This window comes from Xenopus laevis, chromosome 6L (genome assembly GCF_017654675.1).
Source record: "Xenopus laevis strain J_2021 chromosome 6L, Xenopus_laevis_v10.1, whole genome shotgun sequence".
Lineage (NCBI taxonomy): Eukaryota > Metazoa > Chordata > Amphibia > Anura > Pipidae > Xenopus > Xenopus laevis.
The window spans coordinates 29,349,865-29,370,142 of NC_054381.1; the positions used below are offsets into that span (position 1 = coordinate 29,349,865).

The following is a 20,278-nucleotide window of genomic DNA, read 5'->3' on the forward strand; positions in this document are numbered from 1 at the left end:
AAAAACAAACATCAGAAGTTCATATAAGCACACATTTTTAAACATATACAGTTAGGCCCATAAATCTTTGGACAGAGACAACTTCTTTCTAATTTTGGTTCTGTACATTAATACAATTAATTTTAAATGAAACAACTCGGATGCAGTTGAACTGCAGACTTCCAGATTTAATACAGTGGGTTGAACAAAAAGATTGCATACAAATGTGAGGAACTAAAGCCTTTTTTTAACACAATGACTTCATTTCAGGGGCTCAAAAGCAATTGGACCATTGCCTCAAAGGCTATTTCATGGGCAGGTGTGGGCAATTCCTTTGTTATGTCATTATCAATGAATCAGATAAAAGCAGATAAAAACCCTGGAGTTGTATGTGGAAGACTTTGCTTTGAACAGACAACATGCGGTCAAATGAGCTCTCCATGCAGGTGAAACAAGCAATCCTTAAGCTGCAAAAACAGAAAAAACCCATCCGAGAAATTGCTACAATATTAGGAGTGGCAAAATCTATAGTTTGGTACATCCGGAGAAAGAAAGCACTGGGGAACTCGGCAACACAAAAACACCTGGACGTCCACGGAAGACATCAGTGGTGGAATCATTTCCATGGTGAAGAGAAATCCTTTCACAACAGCCAAACAAGTAAACAACAATCTCCAGGAGGTAGGTCTACAGTTTGGTACATCCTGAGAAAAGAAAGAAAAAGCACTAGTGAACTCAGCAACGCAAAAAGACATCCATGGAAGACAACAGTTGATCGCAGAATCATTTCCATGGTGAAGAAAAACCCCTTGTGAACAGCACTCTCCAGGAGGTAGGCGTATCGATATCCAAGTCTACCATAAAGAGAAGACTGCATGAAAGTAAATACAGAGGGTGCACTACAAGGTGCAAGCCACTCATAAGTATCAAGAATAGAAAGGCTAGATTGGACTTTGCTAAAAATCATCTAAAAAAGCCAGCACAGTTCTGGAAAAACATTCTTTGGGCAGATGAAACCAAGATCAACCTCTACCAGAATGATGGCAAGAAAAAAGTATGGAGAAGGCGTGGAACAGCTCATGATCCAAAGCATACCACATCATCTGTAAAACATGGCGGAGGCAGTGTGATGGCACAACCAAAAATAGAAAAAAGTTGTCACAGTTCAAAGATTTATATCACATTGTTTTTGTTTTTAGTAGGCCCTAAGGCATTGTACTTTTCATTACACATCCAGTAAACTCCAGATCCCAAGCATTTAAGATAATTCCCTATACATGTACCCTGAGTTGTCCTGTATGGCGATCACATATACAGAAGCTTTCACTTGAGTACTTAGACTAGGGCCACAGAAAAGGGGTGAAAACAGCACTTGGAATACTTTGTTCATCTGGAAGAGACTCAACATATTGGATATCTCATGCACACATAAGTGATGAGATATATGGGAACTTTTAACATCTAACAAGTAACTTTTATACATGTATGAAGCATTGAAACGGTTTGAAAGGAGCGCCATTTAACTCTCTCTTTTATCTATTCTATTACTGAGGTATATTGGTACATTATATATTTTGAGAGTATGAGCGAACCGGTTGTCTATAAAAGAGGGGAGTGCACTCACTTCGTAAAAAATGTATTCACTCCAAAATCCACTGACCAATTTACGCCCAACGACTGGCAGTAGCAGCCTCTCTTTTCCGCATTCAGAATTATTGAATCGGAAGCAGAGGGAACAGACTTTGGCGGATTTCGGCTCAAAATGCAGAGACTCGCGGTTCCTCGCCCAAATCTGACAAGTCTGTTTGTGCTGCTTCCGATTCAGTGAGAGTATGCTACTGCAAGTGTTTGGCCAGAAATTCGGCTGCAGATTTCGTCCCCCTCATGGCCCTAGCCTAACACATATAACGTATAAATACATTTTGCTAGATTATGATATGGTTACGCTGATTAGGGCTTATGTCTTCTGACTTGTGTTTATTCATTGAAAAACTGCATAAAATCTCCCAACAGCTTGTTATACCTTAGTAAGTGTAACAGCTCCCCCTATTGTTGAGAATTAGAACTAAATCTCAATATAACACTGCATTGCAAGCACAAGGGGCTGTTAAAGTGGCCATAGGATGATTGCCTGTTTTCTCTCCTATGTAGTCCTGCAAGCCCATAAATAGTTCGGACATCATTTTTAGTTTTGTTGGGCAGGGCCCTTTTTACATCTTTCAATTGTTGGTTGTATTTTTATATGTAACCTATGTGATCAATTTATACAACGACTTATTTACACTGCTGTGGAATATGCTGGTGTTTATAAATTAGAATGCAAATTCTTACCAGAAATGACCTTTAGAGAAGGAATTGGAATTAGCATTTATCTGCTGTGGCTAGTAATATATTTCAGATACCCAAAGTTAAGCATGTAGCTGGTAGGAGTACATATAGGAAAGGAGAATGTATTTACTGAAACCCCCTCCAATCGGCAGAAAACTGCACCGGCCCGAGGTGGGGGGGTGCCACCCCGTCGTTGATTCACATTCTAGTTGGCGGGGAGGCAGTTCGGGGAGATAAGTTCCCCCGAAGAACAGGAGATTTGTTGCTGGGTGACTAATTTCCCTGAATCTGACCATGTGTCTCTAATGAAACTCAGGGATTCGGATCAGCAGGGACAAAGATAAATGTAATGTCGCGTTAGTGACCTCCCCCCTTCCAGAGCTGCTTCAGAAAGACATAAGAAAGTGAACAATGACATTTTAAACTTTAATATCAGAAAAACAGTCACAAATGGAAAATAGTTTTAAAAAGCAGTTATTTCTGGTGAACTATCTTAACCAACTAATCTGAAAAAAAAGCGTTGAAAGGTGCACAACCCCTTTAACTTTCTTGAGATGCATTTCAGCAGTAGGTACAGGACATTCCTTGTCTAACAGACTTAGAAATAGGTGCAGAGTATATATTCTATAAGATACAGATATAAGGAGATAATATGTAAGAGCAGTGACTAGCACTAAGGGACTGCTGGGAGATGTAGTTCTGCAGAATACATGAACTTTATATCTTAATAAATATTTCTTAATCCGTCTAAAGTTCTACATAACTGAATTCTTGTGTAATCTAATTGTTTCTCTCTAACATCAGAGAGAGAGAGACGACCCCAACAGTTTTGTTATGCTAACGCACTGATGGAACTCAGGTGTAAAATGGTTTATTAATTTAGAAATTTGACAAGCCTGAATATTGATTAAAATGGTATTGCTTATTCAACAGGAACCTGGTTGAAGAGCAGTATTGGCATCATCCAGCAAGAGGGCAGCCAGCTTACGTGGACTTACATTGCACCACAGATGGGCTACTGGGTTGCAGCCATGTCTCCATCCCACCCAGGTAAGCCACATACAGCTTTGTTTTATATCTTTAGTAAGTTCTATGTGTATTCCATCACACAAGCCTGCCCATTGCACGGGGGGGGGGGGGGGTTGTTGCAGGTTAGGAAGCAGCTTGCAGAGGTCCCAGTAATACTTTTGGCAGGGGAACGGTATACCACTATTTTTGCTTATTGTTTAACTACAAAATATCTATAGTTTGTGTTTCTGGCACAATCTGAAGTTGAAAGTTAAGTGACATTCTACTCTAGTTCTCCAGGTAACACTCACAGTACAATGAGAAGCTCTCTATATAAACAACCCCTTCTTTTCCCCAGCTGCAGCCTGTTAGGAGCAGCTTATTATACAGAGGCCTATCAGTGGGCTGCTGGTTTGTTTTCATTGTGCTTGGAAGAACATAAAGTAGAATAACATTTAATTTTGTAAATTAGCATTTGGGCGTGACTACTAAGCCTGGCCATAGACGCAAAGATCCGATCGTACGAATCCTCGCTAATGACGATAATATCTCTGCATGTATTGCCGATCTGACGATATCACTGTGAGCTTCCCAGTAGAATTTGTCGGCCATACTTTTGCACGATTGCTGTGACAAGCAGGACATCGGCTGGTTTGTTCTCTTTGCTTTATCTGAATGGTTAGTGGCAGGTAGGGAACGATCGTTCGGCCGATATGAAGGTAAAATCTGCATGTCTATGGCCACCTTAAGATTGTTTGGTTAGATGTTTGAGGCTTGAGAGATCATTTATTAAAGTACAAGATCACACTTTCTTAGTGCCCATTTAATAAGCTCTTGCATCCAGGGCATTTCAGTACAACGTGGTACAAGGTGCAGCGGAAGGCTACCCCTTACCGCCATTCTTGAGTACAAAGACCCTTGCACGTGCTGAGATGCAGTTCTGCTGCTTTGTTTCTCCACTCATGAGGAGAGCTCTCTGCTCTGCTTGCTCACTCCCTGATTGTTTCATGTCTCTGGAATGCATTCCTGTAGTCCATTTGGCAGTCTCCCTCCCTACCACCTTCTAAGCACTACTGCAGGCACATTGTTCTACGTAGCCCTTCAGATATGCCCTTATACTACTATCAACTGCAGCTGATACCCCCTCTCAGCTGTCTAGGGACGAACCCATATCACTGTAAGATACTACTCCAAATTAGATTGCAAGCTGCTGAAACTTGGCTTTTCCTTTGTCATCCTGGACATGTTTTTTTTGCCAGAAAGGAGTAGGCAGGGAATGGGATTCTACATGCAAACATAAAAAATTAAGTAGTGCAAAACTTTTAATTTCCCCCAAATTGCATTATTTAACACAGTATTACATGGCAAAACAATTGTTACCATGATGACGGTATCCTTTTTACTTGCTTATGATGTTATTGACTTGTGTGTCTGACTGTGGCGGGGAAATGAAATAATCTATAACATAATAAAGGCCTAAGAACCACCCTCCCTTTGCTTGAACAAATATCCTGAAAAAGTTGAATCCTTATTCTACTGTTTTCTTTTGCAGATCCAGTGGTGACACAGGACATCACTAGCTATCACACCATTTTCCTTCTGGCAATATTAGGAGGCATTGCTTTTATACTACTAGTCCTCCTGTGCATCTTGCTGTATTACTGCAGGTAAGCCCCATGTCATTCCTCTTTCTCTTTCCTGGCCAATGCATTTAGTACAGTATGTGTAAAGGAAAATTCTTCTGTCTCACCTAGGCAAGAATAGTGAGCTCCAATCACTTTTTCTTGCAATATTCAGACATCTGACTGAATTCAAACCAAATCAAATCCATATGACTTTATATCCTGGCCAACTGCAGGCAAAAACAAAGCACAACGTGCTCTGCTGAGTTTACCAATGTGATTAACCTAGATTGGCCAGGTCAGTACCAGGCACTTGTTTCCAAAATCTACCAGTCAGGGCACAGAGAGCTCTCTGCATACAACATCTGTTGTGATCCCTGCAGCAGTGCTGAACTCTTCTGAGTGTAGCAGCAATTAACACAAAGGGACTCGTATACAACTCTCAGGCACAATTATTGATGCCCTAAGGAGTGTAAAATTGCACCCCTTGAGACCCTTCCATGGAGCCCTTGCACCCATGGGATTTTGAGATTTGTGCATCCTGAATTTTGCACCATGAGCTGAAACTGAAGCAAGGTGCAAAGTATAAGAATGATAGGCAAGTACTAAACACATGCCATGGGCATCTGAATGTGCCACTCCCAGTCTGGTCTTCATGAATTCATTGGCACTTCCTAGCTCAGTGGTCCCCAACCAGTGGGTCACGAGCAACGTTGCTCACCGACCCCTTGGATGCTGCTTCCAGTGGCCTCAAGCAGGTGCTTTTATTATTTATTTTTTTTGTAATTCCTGACTCTGGAGCAAGTTTGGTTTCATGAAAACCAGGTGTACTGCATATATGGACTACCAGTAGTCAATCACAGCCCATAATTGTCATCCCCAGGAACTTTTTGCATGCTTGTGTTTCTCTCCAACTTTAACATTTAAATGTGGCTCACAGGTGAAAAGGTTTGGGATCCCTGCCCTAGCTTGTGTCTCTGAATGTGCCACTCCCAAACTGCTGCAGAAGCTGTATGTTCTGGGTTATAATTAGCTGCTCTTGAAACCTAAGGTTGTGCGATTAACTGGTAAAGTTTAATTCCTCATACAAATCAATAGGATCAGTTCTGTGGGGGTTTTTGCACTTGCAACAAATAAAATCATAACAAAGTCTCCGTATGACCAAAATGGTTTGGACGTGTTTTGATGTGCGAGTCAGTTCAGCAGAATTATTTGCAGTTTCTTCCACAGTTTTCTGTTTTATATCATTTATAATCATCTTTAAGCAGTTACAGCTTTCACCATTTCTAATACTCCTGTGTTCTTTTATTAGGAGGAAGTGTCTGAAGCCACGTCAACATCACAGGAAGCTTCAGCTTTCCACAGCACTGGATTGTTCCAAAAAGGATCAGGCCACTTCTATGTCCCACATTAATTTAATTAGTCCAATCCACATGGAGATGCTGTCTTCTAGTGGTGAAGCCGATATGCATACCCCGATGCTAAAGCCTTCATACAATACCTCACGGGATTTCGGCTCCAGAGAAGAGCTGCTTTCACATCAGGAAGAAAAGAGCAGAATGTCTTTGGATAATTTGACTCCAAGCGGAACGTTGAGACAGGTGTACAATAAATCGTTGGATCATATCCTAATGAAATCTAGGAAGTCAGCAGAAATATCAGAGGAATATACATCTACCATGAAAGATGAGTACCGGAGGAGTTACAATTCAGTCATCTGTCAGCCTTTGTTTGAAAGCAAGGACAAAGACCTTTTGTCATCTACTAACCATGTTACGGCAGGAAGTAAGCCAAATATTCAGGAACAAATGCACCCAGTGCCTTCTGCTCCTGAACCAGAGCAGTTGATAGACCGACGGTCTAATGAATGTATGATGTCAAGGTCAGTAGATCACCTTGAACGGCCAACCTCTTTTTCTCGGCCTGGTCAGCTGATTTGTTACAATTCCGTTGACCAAGTCAATGATAGCGTTTACAGAAATGTGTTGCCCACCTTGGTTATTCCCGCTCACTATGTGAAGTTGCCTGGAGAACATCCCTTTGTCAGCCAGCAGTTGATTGTCTCTGCTGAACAACAGTTTGAAATTGAGAGACTTCAGGCAGAACTCTCCCATGCTCAGCAGATGCAACCGCCGCCATTAAGCGCTCAAGCGATATCGCAGCAACACCTGCAAGATGGAGAGGGCGTTGAGTGGAGTACCCAAAACGCAATGATGTCTGAATCTGTCTCTATTCCAGCTTCTCTGAATGATGCAGCTATTGCCCAGATGAATGGGGAAGTGCAGCTCCTGACCGAAAAAGCATTGATGGAGCTTGGCGGAGGCAGACCTATGCCCCATCCACGAGCCTGGTTTGTATCATTAGATGGCCGCTCAAATGCACACATTCGACATTCATACATTGATCTCCAAAGAGCTGGTAAAAATGGGAGCAATGATGCTAGCTTGGATTCAGGTGTGGACATGAATGAACCAAAATTGGGAAGAAAATTGAGAGGAGAGAAATTATCCATGCTGCATTCATCTATGCAGCATCCGACTTTACAGGAGCACCAGCAGCTGAACCAAGTGAATGTTTCAGACAGTACTGCTTATACTCAGCTTGTTTACCTGGAAGACATGGACCAAAGTCCTAGTGAATGTGGTACAGCTGTCTGTAGCCCCGAGGACAGTAGACCATTCATCGAGGCACCTGCAAAAAAGAGCGGTAGCCAAACACCCAGCCTTCAGGAAGAGACTATTAAGCGAACCACGGAATCCTCACCATTGCCGTTAAGTAGCCCGGAGCACGAGTTTAACATAAACGATGATAGTGGCGAAGACCAAGGAGAGAATAAAAAAAGTCCTTGGCAAAAAAGAGAAGAGAGGCCACTCTTGGCCTTCAACAAGAAATGAGTTGTACTTTCACCTTGCCGGTGGAGTAGGAAAATTTGCCAAATATTCTTCTTTCTTGGAAATGCTTACCTGTCTGCAAGAAAATTAAATCTGCATTCAATTCGGACCTTTTCGCCAACGAATGTTTGAAAAACATAGGAAGGAAATTTCTGGACTTTTTTGACCAGTAAAGGGACATGCCACCAAATTGGGCCCCAGTGATTTTTATGCCCTATAGGACAATACCCTGCTAGGGTCCTGACCACTACCCTCCTAGTGTCAGGAGCACAGGAGACTGAATTGTACCATGGTAATGTTTACTGCAAGTGACATGCTATACGAGGAGCTCACACCATGTGTCATGAAGTACACATAACTGAAAAGGCTATGCATTGCTGCTTTCACCCGAAGTGGCATTCTGCCTAGGCATTGCTTTTTATGTTAAGATTTTTTTAATTATTATTATGTGGCTGTACAAACGTACCTTTTTTTTTATTGTAATCTGCTTTTATTGGTTTTCTTTTTAGTTTTGCTTTATTCCCAATTTTTGTAATGTATTTCTACAAGAAAGCTGTGAGTAGCAAATTCTTTTGATTTAAGGTTTGTTTTCCATTTTTCTTAAAAAAAAAAAACAAAACCCCAAACTTTAAACATCTGCTTTTTTGTCGACAGGATCTGGTCCTTATTCTTCAAGTGCCTTTTTTTACAGTTTTAATAGCCCTCTTTTTGCTAATGCATTAAAACCGGTTTTACTATTTGTGTTCCATTTCCATTCTGTTTGTTGCGTGCATGCACTAGGGGGGTTCACTCCTGCTTTGCAGCTCTCAATTTTGTATGGCATTGTGTACTGCACATTATGTTTAAGGTGAGAATATTGAATACAGGCTGCTTTGTATTATAAGCCTCTGCAATGTAAATACGGTTTCTATTGCTTCGTTAATCGATTAAACTGCTCCCTTAATCTGCAGACTGACCTGGTGGTCAGAGAAAGTGAAAACCTTAACATTATATACAATTCTAAATGGCTAGAATGACTTTTCTGTGCATTCTGTTTAAAGAACTGCTTGGTTATACAAGAAACATAATTGAAATAAAATCTTTAAAAAATATTGTTTTTCTCTTTTTAAGTCGTAAGTAGAAATGAATGGATTTTCAATAGCACTCCATGGCCTGGGGGCCTGAAGAGATTGAAAGGTAATAAAAAGTAACAATAAAATTGTAGCCTCACAGAACAATAGTTTTGATTGCTGCCAGGGTCAGTGACCCCCCATTTGAAAGTTGGGTGAAGGCAGAAGAGGAAGGCAAATAATTAAAATTCTATAAAATATGAAGACCGATTGAAAGGTTGCCAAGAGCAAGACATTCTATAACAAGCTAATTTCATTGGGAACTACCCCATTAGGCAACTTAAGTTAGTCTACATTAACAACTGTTCCTATGGTCCTGAGACAGCCCTTAGTTTGAACTCTTGGCCCTGGTTATTTTATAACTGACCAACCGAATAGAAGAATTTCTTGAGCTTGCTTGATGTTTATTACTGAAAATTGTTGAAAGGGTGTGCTTAAAACCTTTGGCCAGTGGTTGTCAGGCTTACTTGGATAAAGCTCCCTTTTGAGGTCCAGCATGAAAACATTGTTAAATTAGGCAATAAGCCATAGTTCCATGGATATCTAAGACATCAAAGAAGATATCCCCCCTGCCAAATATCCCCTAACCAAAACATCAGAAAATAGGCTTGCAGAAATATCTGCAAATAGGCAATCTGCCGAGATCTGTCCTTTACTAGCCTTCAGGTTGGACTAGCCACCAAGGCATTTAGCATGTCTGGTTTGGAAGGTGTAGCCCATGATGCCATTACAGTTCTAATATGGTGCAAAATCACAGTCCCTGCAATTTATTTTGAATTGTTGGCAGCTTGAACAAAATTGCTGTTGGTGAAGTAGTAATTAACAATATTTAGCACGAAAAGGGGGAAAAAACAAACAAACATAAATGCTGTTTTGTATCTGGAATCCAAAAGGCCAGTTGGTATAAGGGCTGCTGCAAATTCCAGGAACCTGAACCATGTGATGAAATTCAAGAGAAGGGATAAGATGAGCACACAGTATTTGCAGGTATGACATGTTGGATATTCTTTCTAACCCATAATATTTTGCACAGAGGAAGTTGAATCTGCTTATGTTTTGGCCACTTTTATGCTATAATTAGGTATATTGGTGGTCTTAATACTGTAGTTATAGTATCGGTTATAATGAGTTCGAGGGTGTGGGGAGGGGGATATTTCAAGATAAGCAGTCAGAGCATCAAATCTTAACTCTCCAAAAATATGAAACCTATAAAAACCTCAATACAATAGTTACAGCATTGGTGTGCATTGACGCTAAGCTATTTCAGTGTGGTATAAAAAGGGAACAGCAGATTGGGCAAGAAGGCAGAATATTTTTTTTTTGGCAATGTCCATTTTCAGATCTTTCTGTTTAGGGGCTTCCTGTGTCCTGAGAGTCTTGGTTCCAGATATCAGTATTGTATCTCACAGCTCCAAGGCAGTCTGGAACATTTGTTAAGAATTGACAATATGTTATCCATTATAATAAATTATACTAATAAAACATATTTGACTGTGTAGCGCACATTCATTACTGTTTCCAAGAGGCAGGCTTGTATGTAGCCTGAATAGACAGAGGAGAGGCTTTTATTCTGCGATGGTGCCTATAGTAACAGTGGGATAATAGTCTCTGGGAAGGGAGTGTGACTGTGGGATAGCAGGTATAGTAGAGAGAGATGGTGCCTATAGTAACAGTGGGATAATAGTCTCTGGGAAGGGAGTGTGACTGTGGGATAGCAGGTATAGTAGAGAGAGATGGTGCCTATAGTAACAGTGGGATAATAGTCTCTGGGAAGGGAGTGTGACTGTGGGATAGCAGGTATAGTAGAGAGAGATGGTGCCTATAGTAACAGTGGATAATAGTCTCTGGGAAGGGAGTGTGACTGTGGGATAGCAGGTATAGTAGGGAGAGATGGTGCCTATAGTAACAGTGGGATAATAGTCTCTGGGAAGGGAGTGAGACTGTGGGATAGCAGGTATAGTAGAGAGAGATGGTGCCTATAGTAACAGTGGATAATAGTCTCTGGGAAGGGAGTGTGACTGTGGGATAGCAGGTATAGTAGGGAGAGATGGTGCCTATAGTAACAGTGGATAATAGTCTCTGGGAAGGGAGTGTGACTGTGGGATAGCAGGTATAGTAGGGAGAGATGGTGCCTATAGTAACAGTGGGATAATAGTCTCTGGAAAGGGAGTGTGACTGTAGGATAGCAGGTATAGTAGGGAGAGATGGTGCCTATAGTAGCAGTGGGATAATAGTCTCTGGGAAGGGAGTGTGACTGTGGGATAGCAGGTATAGTAGGGAGAGATGGTGCCTATAGTAACAGTGGATAATAGTCTCTGGGAAGGGAGTGTGACTGTGGGATAGCAGGTATAGTAGGGAGAGATGGTGCCTATAGTAACAGTGGGATAATAGTCTCTGGGAAGGGAGTGTGACTGTGGGATAGCAGGTATAGTAGAGAGAGATGGTGCCTATAGTAACAGTGGGATAATAGTCTCTGGGAAGGGAGTGTGACTGTGGGATAGCAGGTATAGTAGGGCGAGATGGTGCCTATAGTAACAGTGGATAATAGTCTCTGGGAAGGGAGTGTGACTGTGGGATAGCAGGTATAGTAGGGAGAGATGGTGTCTATAGTAACAGTGGATAATAGTCTCTGGGAAGGGAGTGTGACTGTGGGATAGCAGGTATAGTAGGGAGAGATGGTGCCTATAGTAACAGTGGGATAATAGTCTCTGGGAAGGGAGTGTGACTGTGGGATAGCAGGTATAGTAGGGAGAGATGGTGCCTATAGTAACAGTGGGATAATAGTCTCTGGGAAGGGAGTGTGACTGTAGGATAGCAGGTATAGTAGGGAGAGATGGTGACTATAGTAGCAGTGAGATAATAGTCTCTGGGAATCAACTGTGGCTGTGGGATAGCAAATATAGTAGGCAGTAATGATGCCTATAGTAGCAAAAGGGATAATGCAAAGCTGTGCAGCAGAGTTGGTGGCCTCTTGGCTTGACTGTGTCATTTCTCGGTGCCAAGCCCCTAACTAATCAGGAGCATGCACAGAGTAGCCAATCTCTGCTGGCCAAAATCATGAATGGGGGAGCAGGGTTGTTTCACGGGTCACTTTGATTGTTTGGAGGCAGGGGGCCTTTTCTCTTATATTAAAATACCCCCCACATCCCATTACCTACTTGTGGTTGTTTTTGCCTTCTTTTTTAACCTAAGCAACACATTTCTCCATGGCCAAGAATGGATCACCTAATACTGTAGCTATTCTGAGTGGGGCTCCACTTCGCCAGTCTCATTACCAATCATAATTCATGTTGTATAGAGAACCCTACGAGCTGTGGTGTATGAGCTCTGTGTTCTTTACATAAAGGTGGATAATCAGGCCTATATCCCTGTATGATCTCTGGGGAGAGACAGGTGCTGTGCTTCCTTTCCATTTATATATCACAGATTCCCAGGTCTTAAACTGGCCATAGACACAAAGATTTGATCGTACGAATCTCCATTTCGTACGTTTTTCGGCCGTGTGTGGAGTGTCCCGACATTTTTCATGAGATGGCGATTGGTCGTTCAGTTGATCGGACCGGTTGGAAAATTTCTGTCGGCTACCGATAATATCTCTGCATGTATTGCCGATATCAGCGGGAGACTGTCACCAGCTCTTGTCTGACATAACTTTATTACGATTGCCGTTAGGGAAAGAACACTGACTGATCTGTTCTTTTACTACTTTATTTGATCTGGATAGTTAGTGGCAGGTCGGGAGATGACACCGAACGATCGTTCGTCCGATATGAAGTTAAATCTGCACGTCTATTGTTGGGGATCACAGCAGATAAGTAGTGCAATTGCAATCAGTGGCATACAAATAGTAAGCTCTTTTGGACAGCACCCTCTTTACCCCTTGTATCATTATTGTTTGTATGTAGTCTCGATGTACAGTATACACCCGTTTATCAACAGCACTGCAGAATATGTATATAGTAACTCATTTAAAGTGGAGCTTGCAGTGCTCACAATTAAGCACAAAAGTCAGTGCTGGTGCTGCTGGTAGGTAAATGCTGTTAGTATCGCGTTATACATTTTTTTTTTATTAAAATAAAGTCCTATCCGCAAATTTAATTAATTAATAGTTATTCTCAAAGTCGGTTCGAAAAAAAAAACGCTGCAACAAATTCATGTGCAATTTGAATAGTACAATAGATGCTCTGAAATTTGACTTTATGGAATTGTCATTGGGAAATCTTGTATTTATCGGATTATCGGACGAAAACCAGTGCGGAACACAATGTCCAGAAACCTCTTCAGGGACATCTGCCATTGACTTCTACATGACCTAGACAGGATTGGGATGGAGTATTTTTGGATTTTATCAGCTTTGGGGTATGATAAAAACTTGACCAGAGAAATTCAAGGTTTAATAAATGGGCCGCTAACAGTAGGGTGACTACCTTGTCTGGGAAAAAAGAAATATAATAGCAGTTGTATCTTTTAAACTCTCCAGGGGTAGGTTATGCAGTGATACAATTCTGTGGAGGCAGACCCAGTGGCTGCTGAGGGGCCTGCAGAGAGATTGGGGTTGGAACCTGCTCCCTATTCTCATATTAGTCATGTAAAATCCCACTGCCCGTTTAAATGGATCACTGATGCAAGGATTCATGAAAGTGTGAGTGGTAGGTGACCCAGGGATCCCAAGTTTCCAAGCTGTATTCTACACAGACATATCCTGATTTAAAGGCACTCAACAACACCTGGAATGGAGTAAAAATGAAAAACCTGAATTTTTCTTTTGCATAAATAAATGTCTCCCATACTGTAACTGCAAGGGGTTCAATCAAACATTACCTTCTCTACATTGCAGGACCAATCTGCCATCTAGTGGTCAGTGTTAGGAATAACAGACACAAGCTGCATGTGGAAGAGCAATGATGAATGCACTGAGTTTGAATGCTTTATTGTAAGTAGAGCTCGCCACAGACAAACTCAACCATGATGTATTCATCCCTATGGGATTTTTAGAAGCTTATTTATCAATGGATGAAAGTATTAATATATATATTCAGGTATGGGACCTGTTATCCAGAATGCTCAGGACCAGGGGTTTTCTGGATAAGGGGTCTTTCTGTAATTTGGGTCTCTATACCTTAAGTCTACTAAAAATAATTTAAATATTAATTAAACCTAATAGGATTGTTTTGCCTCCAATAAGGATTAATCATATCTTAGTTTGGATCAAGTACAAGTTACTGAATTATTAGAACAGAGAAATCATTTTTAAAAATTTGGATTATTTGGATAAAATGGAGACTATGGGAGATGGCCTTTCCATAATTCGGAGCTTCAAATGCTACAGTGAGGGGTGGGAAAATGGAATGGTGGCAGTATGCACTAAGGTATTGGGGTAAATGGGAAATAATCGAGTGTAGGTCAGAAGAAGTAGGCCCGGGGGAAATCCTATAACTCAATAAAAGAATTTAAGGGAGGAGGAGCACAGAAAGTTATTCAGACTACTATTTATAATTACATAGTTAAGTCGGGTTGAAAAAAATGAAATCCCTCAAAATGATCCCCAGTGCATACATACACTCATACTGACCCCAACAGACTCACATATACAGTATAAATTATATATACACCAATATCTTTACTAATTGTAGATTTTAGTATCACAATAGCCTTTGATATTATGTCTGTCCAAGAAATCATCCAAGCCATTCTTATAGTCATTAACTGAATCAGCATCACAACATCACCCGGCAGTGCATTCCACAACCTCACTGTCCTGACTGTGAAGAACCCCCTACGTTGCTTCAAATGAAAGTTCTTTTCTTCTAGTCTAAAGGGGTGGCCTCTGGTACGGTGATCCACTTTATGGGTAAAAAGGTCCCCTGCTATTTGTCTATAATGTCCTCTAATGTACTTGTAAAGTGTAATCATGTCCCCTCGCAAGCGCCCTTTTTCCAGAGAAAACAACCCCAACCTTGACAGTCTCCCCTCATAATTTAAGTCTTTCATCCCTCTAACCAATTTAGTTGCACTTAGTCTCTGCACTCTCTCCAGCTCATTTATATCCCTCTTAAGGACTGGAGTCCAAAACTGCACTGCATACTCCAGATGAGGCCTCACCAGGGACCTATAAAGAGGCAGAATTATGTTTTCATCTCTTGAGTTAATGCCCTTTTTTATGCAAGACAGAACTTTATTTGCTTTAGTGGCCACAGAATGACAAACCATAAAGGTTTTACTTTGCAATGTCTTTCTTTGCTTACAAGGGGAATATACTAGTATATTTATTAGGGATGCAAAATAGTGGATTTGGTCGAACCCCCGAATTCTTTGCGAAAGATTTGGCTGAATCTGTATCCTAATTTGCATATGCAAATTAGGGGTGGGAAAGGGGAAAAAATGTACTTCCTTGTTTTGTGACAAAAAGTCATCGATTTGCCTCCCCATCCCTAATTTGCATATGCAAATTAGGATTTGGATTCAGTTAAGACAGGCACAAGGATTTGGCCGAATCCTGCTGAAAAAGGCAGAATCCCGAACCAAATCCTGCATCCCTAATATTTATTAAACACATTTTCCTTCTGTGTTTTAACCCTGTAAAAAGTCTTTCCCAGTTAATGTATTGCAGAGATGCCCTTATACTGGCAAACTTTGTATGTCTAAAATTGAGTGTTTTAGTCTCTCCCTTATAGAGTTGTCTGTAATGTCATCTTCCAGAAAAAACTTCCATGCTACAGATGTTAAACTTATGGGTCTATCATTGCTTGGTGGAGAACATAATCCCTTCTTAAACACTGGAATTACATCATCTTTCCTCGAATCCATTGATACTTTACCAGATGAAAGGGAGTCTGAACAAATGAGAAAAAGTGGCCTTGATAAAACTCAAGTAAGTTCAGGCCGTGGGGCATTGTTTATATGAACTTTGTTTACACATTTAAGTACCGTGTCATGTGACACTTGTTGGAGCTGCAGCCTGTCAGGTATGTACAGTGAGTACTGAAACTCTGACTGATCCATTATAAATATCAAAGAAAAGAACAGGTTAAGCATATTTGATTTTCCAGAGTTCCTTGTAAGGAAAATATTTCCATTTTTAATGGAGCCATGAGCTTAAAAGACGCTTCACTCTGTCCTCTGTATAAAAGGCGTAAAGTGGCAATAGCAGACCGGAACAGTAGCCAAGAACTCTGTAGGAGCTTAAACTCATCAGTGTCCTTTTTAGGCCCCCCTGGTCTTCTGTAGTAGAACCTATGGAGATCCAGAAGCACCAGAAGAGCATAACAACAAAATGGCAAACAGAAGACAATCCACGCTTATACCCCTTACACCTAGGACGTTGGCGAAATATGGCGAAACTGCGCATGCGCACGGCAGTCGGGGAGAGACAGGACCGGACAATGGGGTGGGCGACAGAGCAGGTACATGCCTGGCGCCCCCCCAGCTTTGCGCCCTAGGCAAATGCCTACTCTGCCTACCCCTAGTTCCGGCCCTGCGCAGCGCAGCGCAATTGGGGTGAAATGGGAAATAAATAGGATATGGGCTAAAAAAAAAAAAGGCATGCGGTAAATAATGGGGATTATGGGAGAAGATAATTAAAAGGTGAATCAAAGGATGAAAGAGCAAATAATTACACATTAGAGGAAAGAAGGATTACAGGCTGTATGGGGTACAAAATGGCAAAAAAGAAACAGCAGGGTTGCTAAAATCTTTTACCTCTCTAAAGAGTATGAAACCTCCAAACAACCCTTTTTAGAAAAAACAAATAGCTCCTCTGCATAGAGCTCTCCCGGCAATAGAATCTACGACTATCCATGGGTTGTCCCCTTGCCCCATTTTTCGCTCAATAAAGTAGTGCAGCGGAGTAGGCATAATATGATTAAGTGCTTGTAAGATATGAAACGCATAATAAACTACTGATACTTTTAACAAGCCTGTCTGGAATATTTGGTCTCTGAAGTGCCTGCTCAACTACAATGCCGTTATCTATTTCCTCAGCTGAAGGTTCTGGGTGGTGCACCTGGACCCATTCCTGTAACTGTGAGTTTTTTACCTTTTTTGAGACCAAAGAACTCTATTTATCAGCTTGTGATCATTATTTTCCTTAATGATGGTAGCAAAGACTTTAGCTTTTGGCTTGTGGCTGTTGAACAATTGGTGAGTGTATGATGCATTTAATAGAATACTGAATCACACATTGGGGTGAAATGTGAAATAAACAGGGTATTGGATAAAAAAATGAATGGGGTAAATAATGGGGGATTATGGGAGAAGATAATAAAAGGGAGAATGAGCACACAATTTCCCATTAGGGGAAAGAAGGATTACAGACTATATGGGGTACAGAATGGTAAACAAGAAACAGGAAGATTGCTAAGATCTTTTACCTCTCAAAAGAGTATGAAACCCCCAAACAACCCTTTTTAGAAAAAAATATATATATTAGATATTGGATATCACTCAGGGGTTGTTCTGTGAACATATAAAGGTTGAAGGCTGAGTTATAAAGGGAGCTCTGAGTATGCATTATAATATAAACTATACATTTTCCCTCTAAAAAGCCATCCAACCCCTTCTTGAAGTTTATAGTTTGCATGTATGCATGTGGGTGACAGATTATGCAAATTAATGACTTGGAGTAAGGTGAATATGAGTTTCATTATAAATGGTCATAATGCATAAAGAACACATTAACCTTCTTTATATATATATATATATATATATATATATATATATATATATATATATATATATATATATATATATATATATATATACAGGAACCTCCGCCAGGGAAAGCAGGTGTACATTTAAATAGATCTAAATGACGCCAAAAGACTGTTAAAGGCTGCCTGTCAATCATCATTACATATATAAAACTAAAATCATTAACATACTGCCATATCAATATGCATTATGCCTAGATAACACCAGGACCAAGGGTGCGTCCTACTGTCCCCAGATTTAGTGGCAGCTTACCGATTCCTGGCTGATTAACCTGACTGATGCACTATATCGGTGGACCGGAAGCGCAATGCCACCGGGGAGCTAGGCAACAAGCTCAACATCTGCTCTCCTCAAGCTCCCAGGTGGCATTGCCATACCTCCCAACAAGTAAAATGAGGGACAAAAATTTTTTTTGCACGTAGAACAGAGAAATTGTTTGACCACTCCCCTTTCTGTGACCACACCCCCTAATTACCATGTTCATTTTACAAAATTTGGCAGGTTATGAAAGTTTGAAAATATTTCTCCTTATCTTAACTGTTTTTTTGTGCCTCAAAATTGTTACAAAGTATCTTATTTGCACCTGTTAGCTGTTCTGTACTCTGCTAAAAGCCAATTAAGTGAGAAACTTTGTTTCTTTTTCTGGCTGTACAGTGCAGAGAAAATAGGGACTTTCCAGTACAAATGAGGGACTGCAGGTTGAGCTGTCAAAAGAGGGACTGTCCCTCCAAAAAAGGGACAGTTGGGAGGTATGGCATTGCGATTCTGATGGCATTGCGATTCCGCAGCTCCCTGGTGGCAGAATGCATCTGGTGGCATTGCACTTCAACAGCTCCCTGGTGCAGTAATTATTTAATTTTTTTTGGACTGGCACCCAGGCTTCAAATGTTGTTGTTATGGATGTGCGGTCCATTTGGTCTATAAATATTGATTAATCTGGACATTGTGCATTGATTGGTTAGTTTCAATGAACAGTGGTATTTAAAGTTTGTTGCAATAGTATTGTATCATCCTTGAAAAAGGTCCTAATGAGGACCGAAACGTTGGACTATGATATGATAAAAATAAAGAGGTGAAAATTGTGGATATATATATATATATATATATATATATATATATTTGCCTCCTGTCCCCGACCTCTGTCTACATTAATACATTACAAAAAGGACACAATAGTCATTAACAAAAAACATAAAATGCAAAGAAAACAACCATTTCCTATATAAACTTGCAATTGTCTACAAGTCCAGGAGACTAACCATCCCAGGCTGCAATGCCTCTAGGAAACAGTAGAGTGCAGTGTGAGATCTGAGATAACCAAAACGTCAGGATTGGCTTTTATTATGGGAGCTCAGCGACACCATTTTTTTCCCAACACAATCCTCTTTGAAATGTTAATATTCTTGTTGAAAGTTCACAAACACAGAACAATAACATCCATGATTCCAGTGGTTTAAATTCAGGGTATTTTTTTAAGTTCTATTTTTACAAGGTCCTGCAGTGATTTTATAAAGAAATGTCATACATTTAACTAGTTTCTCGGCCTTTGGTTTCTTGTACCAAAATACCCGAGGAAACCTAATCCCGTGGAACAGATATTTATTTAAAGCAGAAGGTGCAGTGTGATTGCTCGCAGGTGGAATGTGGAACCCAGCTTGCTGGTATGGCCATTAAAGGGATACTGTCATGGGAAAATTTTTTTTTTTCAAAATGAATCAGTTAATAGTGCTGCTCCAGCAGAATTCTGCACTGAAATCCATTTCTCAAAAGAGCAAACAGATTTTTTTATATTCAATTTTGAAATCTGACACGGGGCTAGACATTTTGTCAATTTCCCAGCTGCCCCATGTCATGTGACTTGTGCCTGCACTTCAGGAGAGTAATGCTTTTTGGCAGGCTGCTGTTTCTCCTTCTCAATGTAACTGAAGGAGTCTCAGTGGGACATGGGTTTTTACTATTGAGTGTTGTTCTTAGATCTACCAGGCAGCTGTTATCTTGTGTTAGGGAGCTGCTATCTGGTTACCTTCCCATTGTTCTTTTGTTTGGCTGCTGGGGGGAAAAGGGAGGGGGTGATAATCACTCCAACTTGCAGTACAGCAGTAAAGAGTAATTGAAGTTTATCAGAGCACAAGTCACATGACATGGGGCAGCTGGGAAATTGACAAAATGTCTAGCCCCATGTCAGATTTCAAAATTGAATATAAAAAAATCTGTTTGCTCTTTTGAGAAATGGATTTCAGTGCAGAATTCTGCTGGAGCAGCACTATTAACTGATTCATTTTGAAAAAAAATTTTTTCCCATGACAGTATCCCTTTAATGTCTATATTCAGCGGCTGAGTGGCTGGGAGCTGTCATACTGATACAGAAAGATGACATCAGTTTAGGATTCGCACCTCATTATACGTTTATTAGACTGAACAGACAAGAAGGGATTATGGAAACCATTCAGCCCTCGGCCACAGTGTGAAAACAAAGGCTGGAAGTACTGGGATGGAAACCTTGTGAGATGTGGAAGGGCTTGGTCTGACTTGAAGAACATTTAACATTTTTTGACATGAAAACATTGTTACTGAAATACAGATCCCATGGTACTCGGATTCATTTCTAGGGTCAGTCCATGATTTTGGCTGT

General features: G+C 40.7%; 1 protein-coding gene across 2 annotated transcripts in view; it reads left to right on the plus strand.

Annotated features, from left to right (window-relative positions):
* fam171a1.L (family with sequence similarity 171 member A1 L homeolog) overlaps positions 1–8,906 on the plus strand; it is an 84,117-nt gene extending 75,211 nt beyond the window's left edge. The window contains exons 7-9 of one of the 2 annotated variants that reach the window (XM_018266644.2): positions 3,241–3,357; positions 4,868–4,982; positions 6,250–8,906. In XM_018266644.2, coding sequence (XP_018122133.1) covers positions 3,241–3,357; positions 4,868–4,982; positions 6,250–7,831 — 1,814 coding nt within the window. In that variant the 3' untranslated portion in view covers positions 7,832–8,906. The remainder of the gene's footprint in view (positions 1–3,240; positions 3,358–4,867; positions 4,983–6,249) is intronic. The other variant, NM_001095187.1, reaches the window with a different exon arrangement.
* Positions 8,907–20,278: the final 11,372 nt, after the last annotated feature.